General features: G+C 45.9%; 1 protein-coding gene across 1 annotated transcript in view; it reads right to left on the minus strand.

Moving 5' to 3' along the window:
- Nucleotides 1–905, minus strand: part of LOC139233078 (ADP-ribosyl cyclase/cyclic ADP-ribose hydrolase 2-like) — a 44,889-nt gene extending 43,984 nt beyond the window's left edge. Inside the window, exon 1 of the mRNA XM_070863600.1 lies at nucleotides 803–905. Within this exon, the coding sequence (XP_070719701.1) occupies nucleotides 803–869 (67 nt within the window). The 5' untranslated portion in view covers nucleotides 870–905. The remainder of the gene's footprint in view (nucleotides 1–802) is intronic.
- Between the last annotated feature and the right edge of the window lie 10,174 nt (nucleotides 906–11,079).

The following is an 11,079-nucleotide window of genomic DNA, read 5'->3' on the forward strand; positions in this document are numbered from 1 at the left end:
TTGAGTTCATCCAAAATTTAACAGCCAGTGATCTAGCTCGCTAACCTACATTGATCCTGGTTAAGTAATGCCTCGATTTAAAACCCTCCATGGCTTCGCCCCCTCCCTATCTCTGTAAGCTCCTCCAGCCCCACAACACCTCACACCACTGCCCCCCCCCATTCCACCCTCTTCTCGAAGTATGGCCTCTTGACCATCCCTGATTTTAAAATCACTCAACCATTGGGGGCTATGCCTTCAGCTGCCTAGGTCCCAAGATCTGGAATTCCCTCCCTAAACCTTTCCACCTCTCTACCTCTCTTTCCTCCTTTAAGACACTCCTTAAAACCTACCTCTTTGACCAAGCTTTTGTTCATCTGCCCTAATTTCTTCTTGTGTCTCAGTGTTAAATTTTGTTCTAAATCACTACTATGAAGTGCCTTGGGACATTTCACTACATTAAAGGTGCTATATAAAGACAAGTTGTTGTTGTAAATGCTCCCTAAAAGATATTGAACATTTACACAGATGTTGGTCATTAGAATACACATAGATCTGACCTTCTGTCTGTACCACCAAGTTCTAGCAAACAGATCTCAAATTTCTGTCCAAACATGTAAAAAATATCCCAGTAAAGCTAAAATTTAAACATAAAATGTATTTGATCGTGCTGCTTTTCACGTACAACACCTCGCGTAGCATTGTATAACAGGGCCTAGTCATCAAGTTAGGACAATGGGAGATTGAATTGTTACTGTTTGATCTTCAGAATGAATAGTGTTTACAATCCCATTGAATGGAATTTGGATCAAAGTCAACTTACCACAGGCAGCTGCAGTACATCTTGGGTTGCCTTTACCTGTAAGTTGCAGACTATTGAGAAAAAACATCTTCAAGCTGTTGTTTCAACTTTAACACAAGATCAGTGCTGAAAGCTGCACACTTCCTCATCCAGCCCACATTATATACACTTTAGAAACTCCTCCTCTAACACAATCTAGGTTAACCAATCGTAAATCAAGATATGGACCAATAAAACAAAGTATATTTATGTTACTCAGCAATTACGACCAATGACACAAGAGCAAAAGCACAAACATTAAAAGCAATAAAAACAGTTTAATCAATCCTTGGAGATACGCAACTCTGAAAAGAATTAATTTAGTCTTCACAATCTTATAATTAATAAACATCCTGTGAGGTATTATATCAGTTTATCTCTAGTCAATTTCATTTAAAAAATGTTATCTCACCTTACACTTCTTCTCCTAAAAGCACCAACCTACAAGACCACTATCATGCAGCTACTAATATCCTTCAATATTATTTGTCAAGAACTACACTGTGGAAATGTTGCAGTACAATATCTTTATTAACAGCCAGTCTTGTAAGCAAGTCTTAATCACCCAGCTGCACATTACAGTAACAGCGCGAGCTCTTAGCATACAATAGTACAATTTATGTTCAAAACATATCATACACTCTGAGGGGTTGATTTTAAACTTTTAAAATCAGTGCTAACGGGGCGGTGATGGCCTCAAAATTAGGTCAGTAGATTTAGCACCCCATTAATGCACCTTGTAAGTGATTTTACCCTTGGTTTTGAATCACCCCTCTTACAACAGTTCTACATACCGGAATTATAATAGTGAACAGAAATACACAGTTATAGCCAGATCTTTCGGTCTCAACCATCACAATGCTTTTATTCAAGTAAAGTACACACCTGCACCCAGTAAAACACACCCTGGTTGTGTAAAACAAACAAACACAGTACAACACACAACCCTGGCCCATCTGACCAGGCCCTTAACGCGAAGTACCCACGACTAAAACACCCCTGCTTGGTTCGATAGGGCACCACCGAATCTGTCCAACAGAATTTGCGTATGCCTATGATCCGTGCAGAAAACCTCCCCACTAAACCCCTAAGGCTTGGTTGGGACACACGAGACCCCTTCACATTATGCGGTGGTCTTAAAGATGTGTGAGCTGGGATAAATGCTCACCAATTACCCCTCCATCTTGCTCGCTGCTTCTCCCGATGAGGCGTATCTTCTGGTTCTGTACCAATCTGTGGTATTCAGGTCCAGTCTCAAGGTCAGCTTCCCAGTCGAAGTAGCGAGGCTCTCTTTGCTCGTAGATGGTGTTTCTTCTCTCCGTCCCAGACGGAGCGCTCGGTCTTTGAGTGTGTTGAACGAAGCAAGCAAGCGTAGAAGAGGAGAGAGAGAGAGATGGCAGCCAAAACTGCCTCTCTTATAGCTGCAAAAATGCTTCTTCTCATGCCAAAACTTAGTCCTTCGCCTCAGGCAGGAAGCAAAGAGTAGGAGTAAATGGGTACTTTTCAGAATGGCAGGCAGTGACTAATGGGGTACCGCAAGGTTCTGTGTTGGGGCCCCAGCTGTTTACATTGTACATTAATGATTTGGATGAGGGGATTAAATGTAGTATCTCCAAATTTGCGGATGACACTAAGTTGGGTGGCAGTGTGAGCTGCGAAGAGGATGCTATCAGGCTGCAGAGTGACTTGGATAGGTTAGGTGAGTGGGCAAATGCATGGCAGATGAAGTAAAGTGTGGATAAATGTGAGGTTATCCACTTTGGTGGTAAAAACAGAGAGACAGACTATTATCTGAATGGTGACAGATTAGGAAAAGGGGAGGTGCAACGAGACCTGGGTGTCATGGTACATCAGTCATTGAAGGTTGGCATGCAGATACAGCAGGCGGTTAAGAAAGCAAATGGCACGTTGGCCTTCATAGCAAGGGGATTTGAGCACAGGGGCAGGGAGGTATTGCTACAGTTGTACAGGGCCTTGGTGAGGCCACACCTGGAGTATTGTGTGCAGTTTTGGTCTCCTAACTTGAGGAAGGACATTCTTGCTATTGAGGGAGTGTAACGAAGGTTCACCAGACTGATTCCCGGGATGGCGGGACTGACATATCAAGAAAGACTGGATCAACTGGGCTTGTATTCACTGGAGTTCAGAAGAATGAGAGGGGATCTCATAGAAACGTTTAAAATTCTGACGGGTTTAAGACAGGTTAGTTGCAGGAAGAATGTTCCCAATGTTGGGGAAGTCCAGAACCAGGGGTCACAGTCTAAGGATAAGGGGTAAGCCATTCAGGACTGAGATGAAGAGAAACTTCTTCACCTAGAGAGTGGTGAACCTGTGGACTTCTCTACCACAGAAAGTTGTTGAGGCCAATTCACTAAATATATTCAAAAAGGAATTAGATATAGTCCTTACTACTAGGGGTTCAAGGGGTATGGCGAGAAAGCAGGAATGGGGTACTGAGGTTGCATGTTCAGCCATGAACTCATTGAATGGTGGTGCAAACTCGAAGGGCCGAATGGCCTACTCCTGCACCTATTTTCTATGTTTCTATGTAACTAAAAAGCTAAAGAAACACCTCTTCAAATGTTGTCTTTGTCAACTGTCCTGTTCCTAGGGATAAGGCTCCAACAAGTCTGGGTGGCCGAAAAGCTTCCTTTGTGTCATGAGCATCGACCAATCTTCTTGATCTCTCACTGATGGATTCCCATTACATGACAAAGGTCCCCCCATCAACCATCTTCCTGCCATTTCAGCCATTGATCCAGTCCTGCCCACCTGATGTGTATTCCTGTGCATTTATCCCAGCCCACACATCTTACTGCAGTTGTACAGGGCCTTGGTGAGGCCTCACCTGGAATATTGTGTTCAGTTTTGGTCTCCTAATCTGAGGAAGAACGTTCTTGCTATTGAGGGAGTGCAGCGAAGGTTCACCAGACTGATTCCCGGGATGGCTGGACTGACATATGAGGAGAGACTGGATCAACTGGGCCTGTATTCACTGGAGTTTAGAAGAATGAGAGGGGATCTCATAGTAACATATAAAATTCTGTCGGGACTGGACAGGTTAGATGCAGGAAGAATGTTCCCGATGTTGGGGAAACCCAGAACCAGGGGACACATTCTAAGGATAAGGAGTAAGCCATTTAGGACCGAGATGAGGAGAAACTTTTTCACTCAGAGAGTTGTTAACCTCTGGAATTCTCTACCGCAGAGAGTTGTTGATGCCAGTTCGTTAGATATATTCAAGAGGGAATTAGGTATGGCCCTTATGGCTAAAGGGATCAAGGGGTATGGAGAGAAAGCAGGAAAGGGGTACTGAGGTGAATGATCAGCCATGATCTTATTGGATCGTGGTGCAAGTTCGAAGGGCCGAATGGCCTACTCCTGCACATATTTTCTATGTTTCTATGTTTCTAAAATGTTTGGACCTGTCCCACATCATGCTGTCTGCCCTTGTGCAGTAACAGCCAAGTTAAAAGCAATGTTCAAAACTTAAAGTCCAAAAGTTTATGTCCAAAAGTTTATGCTTTTGCTGTCGATGTTTTCGCAAAATGCTTACAACCTCTGGGCCCACAATAATAATCTGGGCCCCTGCCACAATTGCACCCACCCCCCAGGCTTAGCTTGCTGTAAACCTGACAACTTCCAGGCTGCCCAATATTAGGCTGGCCTGGATCCGGCGAGCTGTATCGGGACTTCTCATTGGTGCACACAGCTTGCCGGTTTCATTTAAACGAAACCGGCACCTCAAAGTGGCATTGGCCTCTTCACCCCTAGAATGGGTGAGCTGTTGGCACACTCCGTCGGATGGCTGTCCAATCGCTAAAATCGACCCCTTACTTCTTACTAAGTTATCGATAGTTCCATAACCCTCTACCCGGACCTGCAGGTTTAACATAACATGGACTGTCCTGACTGTCTGATTACAGACTGACCACCAATGTTCCTCCTAATTTTTTTTGGGTGCACAGCTCCTTCAAAATTTCGAGCATGCATGAAATTTCACATTTGAAAAGCTGGTCTCAGCTGCGTAAGACTGACCGACAGATAGCGGTCACACAGCTTAGTGGGAACGTTGCTGACCACGTCCTATTATTTGCATCTTTCTTGTTCTGGTGGGAATAGTAAAGCAGCTTCCTTAATTCCTACTTTAGGTTTCTCTCTGTTGCTTTTCACACAGAGCTGGGCTTCATGGAATCATAGAATAAAACAGCATAGAAGGAGGCCATTAGGCCCATCATGCTTGTGCCAGCACTTTGAAAGAGCTATCCAATTTATTTCACTCATCATCACTTGCCTCACAGCACTACATACACTTCCTTTTCAGGTATTTATCCAATTCCCTGTTGATAGTTATTATTGAATCTGCTTCCACCATCCTTTCAGGCAATACATTCCAGAAAATAAAATAATTCTCATCACTCCCCACCCCCCCACCGCCCCCCACTGCCCACCCACTGCCACTGCCCCCCCACTGCCCCCACCCCCCCACACCACCCCCCACCACCCCTGATTCTTTTGCCAATTAACTTAAATCCGTATCCTCTGGTTACCGACTCTCATGAGTTGGAAACAGTTTCCCTTTACTTATTCTATCAAAACCTCTTGGAATTTTAAGGCTTCTCTGAACCTCCGAGAAGGGCTCAGGTTTTCTGGCGCACTACTATCCTGTACTTAGGTTCTTTGGCCTCAATTTTGGCCGAGCCCGTTTTTCGGCACACTTACGCTGTTTATCTATGTTCCGAGGTGCGCTGAAAAAAAATGTTGCAACTTTGCCCGCTGTCCGGCCTCCTCACTGCAGTCACGCAACATGGCCAGTCGAGTCAGGGGGTGGGGCCTGCGTTTTGTGCTGGAAAATGTGCCGGGACGTCTGCACATGCACAGTGGAGTTTGCTGATGTCCGCGCATAAGCAGTAGCGCTGCGAGTTGGCAGTCGGCGATTTTTAAAGAGCTAGCTAGCTGCTTGTGTTTTAGTGCCAGAAGGAGTGCTGTGGTCGGAAAATAACTGCTGAATTCAAGAATTCAAGAATTCAAGTTTGGTAAACTCAGTGCTGCATGCCTGCAGAAGTGCCAGAAGGAGTGCTGTATTTGTAAAAATCACTGCTGCAGGCAAAATAAGTATTGTGTGTTTGGAAAAATCACTGTGTGTCTCAGAGTATTGGAAAAGTGCTGTTAGTGTCTCAGAGCAGCTGCAGCAATACAGCAATGTGGACCAAGAACAAAGAATTTCTTGCTGAAAGAAGTGGCGATACTAGTTAATGTCATTGAGAACAGATGGCAGGAGCTGGATACCAGCAGAGACCGCACAAAAGTGCCACCCAAAGAAATTAAGAAACGCTGGAACCAAATTGCAGAAGATTTCTGCGCATTGGTGAACACCAAGACATATGGAAGCCAACGTAAAAAGAAATGGCAGGACCTTGGTCAAGTAGTTAGTGTAAGTAATATTTTCATTTATTCAATGCAATTGCAATTGTAAATGTGACCAGTATATATGTCCCACCCAGCAGAAAGACACCCTCTCTTTGCAGAAGAAATTGTCCCACAACAAAAGGGAAAGAAATTGAACAGGAGGAGGCCCGCCAAATCTGCACGCACTGACAGCCTTGGAAGAGAGGGTCGCTGCTTTGATGGATCCTACCTGGAGAAAAACAATCAGTACTGCACAAGCTGGGCCCACATGCGAGGGAGAGGCTAAGTCCTGAAAATTCATCGTAGCCCTTTAAATCAACCTGCTGCCTGGCCTGGCCTGGCCTACTCATGATACCCACCCATCCTGCCCCTTCCTCTGCTGCTAACCATTTGATTGGTCTGTTATATTTTGCAGAACCTGATGCCAATCATGAAGATCCAGAAGAAGATTCAGACGTGGACACGGACGAGCCTGAGCACGAGAACATCTTTCAAGCAACCCTCCACCAACATTGGGGTGAGGGGGAGCTGGGTCAGCTGGATGAAGCTACCACTTATATACTGAATTTCGAGCATGTGTAGTTATCGGAGTTGCCAGTCCCTTCCATGACTAGTGATTTGAGTTCTGGTGGGACATTCCATGGTTTCTCACAATCCGAGCCACGAGGCAGACCCAGGGTGAGGGGAAGGAGAAATCGACCACACTCTCCTGAGATGCAGAATGCAACAGATGCGGTTCAGATCATTGGATGGGGAGAGCATTGACCTTACCCGATCACTCCTGGACACCATCAGTGGGGTGAATGTTAAGGTAGTGGGACTGTTGGGAGAAGTAACAGCAATGGCACGGGAAATGGGAACGATGTCCGGGAACATTAGTGAGGGAATAGTGTCCATGAGGGAGGGAATGTCAGAGGTAGTGGAAAGGACGACACTGGCAATGGCATAAGCCATCAGGGAGGCAATGTTTCAGTCCGCTGAGACGCTGTCAGGATGCATGAGGGAGGGCATGTGTGAGTTAGCTGCTGCAATAAGAGAACACACCCAGACCATGCGCCCATTGACAGAATCAACTGCCACTCCTTCTGCAATCCCCACACCAGCCTCTGAAGAGACCCAAGCCGGGCCCTCCACATTACTACCTGACCCCCCCCCCGCACACCCACCACCACCACCCATCAAGAAGTGCATATTAAACGAGATGTTAGAAGGAATAAGCTTGGTACCGAGCCCAAAATGACTGTGCCACCGCCTGTGGGCAGGGGTGGTGGAGAGTCCTAGACCAAGTGCGACGGGCAGTGTTAGACTAAGGGGGATGAGAGATGGTGTTACTGTTGTTGTTAATGTTACTGTTGTAAATGTTCTCACATTGAAAGTGTTTTGTATGTTATGTAAATTTACAACTTTATAAGTGATCTTAAAGTTTTTAAGTGATCCGAGAGTGTAACTGTTTTCAAATTGAAAATTCTTTGTAAGTTAAGTAAATTTACAATTTTTTGTGATCTTAAGTTTTTAAGTGGTCTTAAAGAGTCATATTAAAGTAAAGTTTGATATAAGAATAATTTTATTACACTAAAGTTAAGTACATTATAAACTTTTGAATAAAATATACTTTATATTAAAACTGAATCATATTCCATTAACACAACACAACATTGCGGAACAGCTCCAATCAGTAAACATGTCCATGCGGAATAGTTGTCGCTGAGCCCTCAGGCATCAGTAAAGCGTTCACGGATGAGCTGCTGGCGCAAGGCTCGAGCAATCGTTAAAGGAGCATGATGGCCCGCCCTCCTCTGACGTCGTGCTCCGGCCTCAGGCACTTGCATGGTTTCCTCATCCTCATCATCATCCTCCTCCACCACCTCCTCCTGCTCATCACCTGCATCTTCCAAATCATTATCATCAGCCACTCTCACCACAGGTGGGTCTTCTTCCACTACCAGCTGCTGCTGCTTCATGACTAAGTTATGCAGCATGCAGCACACAACAGTGAACTGACCGACAATCTCAGGGGAGTATTGCAAGTAGCCTCCGGAATGGTCCAGGCATTGGAATCGCTGTTTCAAGATGCCAATGGTCCTCGCTATGATGCTGTGCATCATAATGTGCAACATGTTGTATTAATGATCAGCTTCCATCCGGGTTACGCGTGGAGGCGTCATGAGCCAAGTGGCGAGGCCGTACCCTTTGTCACCCAATAGCCAGTTCAGCACGTCTGGCTGCTGCTCAAACATGTCAGATATAACTCTGTCATGTAGGATGAATGCATCATGGGAGTCAAGAAGGCAGAGCGGGAGGTCGGAGAGGCCTACAAGAAGCCCAGCGTTGTCGGAGAAGCCCAGCAGGGAGTCGAGGAGGTGGAGAAGGAGGTCGGAGAGGCCTACAAGAGGCCCAGCATCGTCAGAGAGGCTCAGCAGGGAGTCGAGGAGGAGGAGCAGGAGGTCGGAGAGGCCTAAAAGAGGCCCAGCGTCATCAGAGAGGCTCAGCAGGGAGTCGAGGAGGAGGAGCAGGAGGTCGGAGAGGCCTACAAGAGGCCCAGTGTCGTTGGAGAGGCTAGCTGGTGCAGCTGCAGCAGTGAGGCAAAAGAGAAGTAGAAAGGAATCGAAAGGTGACGTCACAGCCAAGGGGTAAGTGATTAGCTGGTGATTGGTAAGTAGTTTTTCTTTTTCTTTTCTTTAGCAGTAAGTAACCTTTAGCTTTATTGCTGTTGCCAATTTAAGTTTATCTAAGAGTTAAGTCCTGGCAGGAGAGCTCGGACACGTGTTATGCTCCTCCTGTACTATGTGGAAAGTCAGGGACGCTTCCGGTGTCCCTGACGACTATATGTGCGGGAAGTGCATCCACTTGCAGCTCCTGATGGACCGCATTGCGGCACTGGAGCTGCGGGTGGATTTACTCTGGAGCATCCACGATACTGAGAATGATGTGAATAGCATGTTTAGTGAGTTGGTCTTACCGCAGGTAAAGGGTACACAGGAAAATAGGGAATGGGTGACCAACAGGAGGAGCAGTGCAAGGAAGGTAGTGCAGGGGTCCCCTGCGGTCATCCCCCTGCAAAACAGGTACACCGCTTTGGGTACTGTTGAGGGGGATGACTCATCAGGGGAGGGCAGCAGCAGCCAAGTTCATGGCACCGTGGGTGACTCTGCTGCACAGGAGGGCAGGAACAAGAGTGGGAGAACTATAGTGATAGGGGATTCAATTTGTAAGGGGAATAGATAGACGTTTCTGCGGCCGCAACCGAGACTCCAGGATGGTATGTTGCCTCCCTGGTGCAAGAGTCAAGGATGTCTCGGAGCGAGTGTAGGGCATTCTGAAAAAGAAGGGAGAACAGCCAGTTGTCGTGATGCATATAGGCACCAACGATACAGGTAAAAAACGGGATGAAGTCCTACAAGACGAATTTAGGGAGCTAGGAGCTAAATTAAAAAGTAGGACCTCAGGATTGCTACCAGTGCCACGTGCTGGTCAGAGTAGGAATCGCAGGATAGCTCAGATGAATACGTGGCTTGAGGAGTGGTGCAGAAGGGAGGGATTCAAATTCCTGGGACATTGGAACCGGTTCTGGGGGAGGTGGGACCAGTTCAAACCGGACGGTCTGCACCTGAGTAGGACCGGAACCAATATCCCCAGGGGGAGTGTTTGCTAGTGCTGTTGGGGAGGAGTTAAACTAATATGGCAGGGGGATGGGAACCTATGCAGGGAGACAGAGGGAAGTAGAATGGGGGCAGAAGCAAATTATAGAAAGAAGAAAAGTAAAAATGGAGGGCAGAGAAACCTAAGGCAAAAAGCAAAAAGGGCCACATTACAGCAAAATTCTAAAGGGGCAAAGTGTGTTAGAAAGACAAGCCTGAAGGCTCTGTGCCTCAATGCGAGGAGTATTCGTAATAAGGTAGACGAATTAACTGCGCAGATAGCAGTTAATGGGTATGGTGTAATTGGTATCACGGAGACATGGCTCCAGGGTGACCAAGACTGGGAACTCAACATCCAGGGTTATTCAACATTTAGGAAAGATAGACAGAAAGGAAAAGGAGGTGGGGTGGCATTGCAGTTCAAGAGGAAATTAATGCAATCATAAGAATGGACATTAGCTTGGATGATGTGGAATCGGTATGGGTGGAGCTACAGAATACCACGTGACAGAAAAGTGGGAGTTGTGTACAGACCACCAAACAGTAGTAGTAAGGTTGGGACAGTATCAAACAAGAAATTAGGGATGCATGCAATAAAGGTACAGCAGTTATCATGGGTGACTTTAATCTATATATTGATTGGACTAACCAACTGGTAGCAATGTGATGGAGGAGGATTTCCTGGAGTGTATTAGGGATGGTTTTCTAGACCAATATGTCGAGGAATCAACAAGGGAGCTGGCCATCCTAGACTGGGTGATGTGTAATGAGAAAGGACTAATTAGCAATCTTGTTGTGCGAGGCCCCTTGGGGAAGAGTGACTATAACGTGGTAGAATTCTTTATTAAGATAGAGAATGACACAGTTAATTCAGAAACTAGGGTCCTGAACTTAAGGAAAGGTAACTTCGATGGTTTGAGGCGTGAATTGGCTAGAATAGGCTGGCAAATGATACTTAAAGGGTTGATGGTGGATAGGCAATGGCAAACATTTAAAGATCACATGGATGAACTTCAGCAATTGTTCATCCCTGTCTGGAGTAAAAATAAAATGGGGAAGGTGGCTCAACCGTGGCTAACAAGGGAAATTAAGGATAGTGTTTAATCCAAGGAAGAGGCATATAAATTGGCCAGAAAAAGCAACAACCCTGAGGACTGGGAGAAATTTAGAATTCAGCAGTGGAGGACAAAGGGTTTAATTAGGAGGGGGAAA

Source organism: Pristiophorus japonicus, chromosome 2 (assembly GCF_044704955.1).
Source record: "Pristiophorus japonicus isolate sPriJap1 chromosome 2, sPriJap1.hap1, whole genome shotgun sequence".
Classification (NCBI taxonomy): Eukaryota; Metazoa; Chordata; class Chondrichthyes; family Pristiophoridae; genus Pristiophorus; species Pristiophorus japonicus.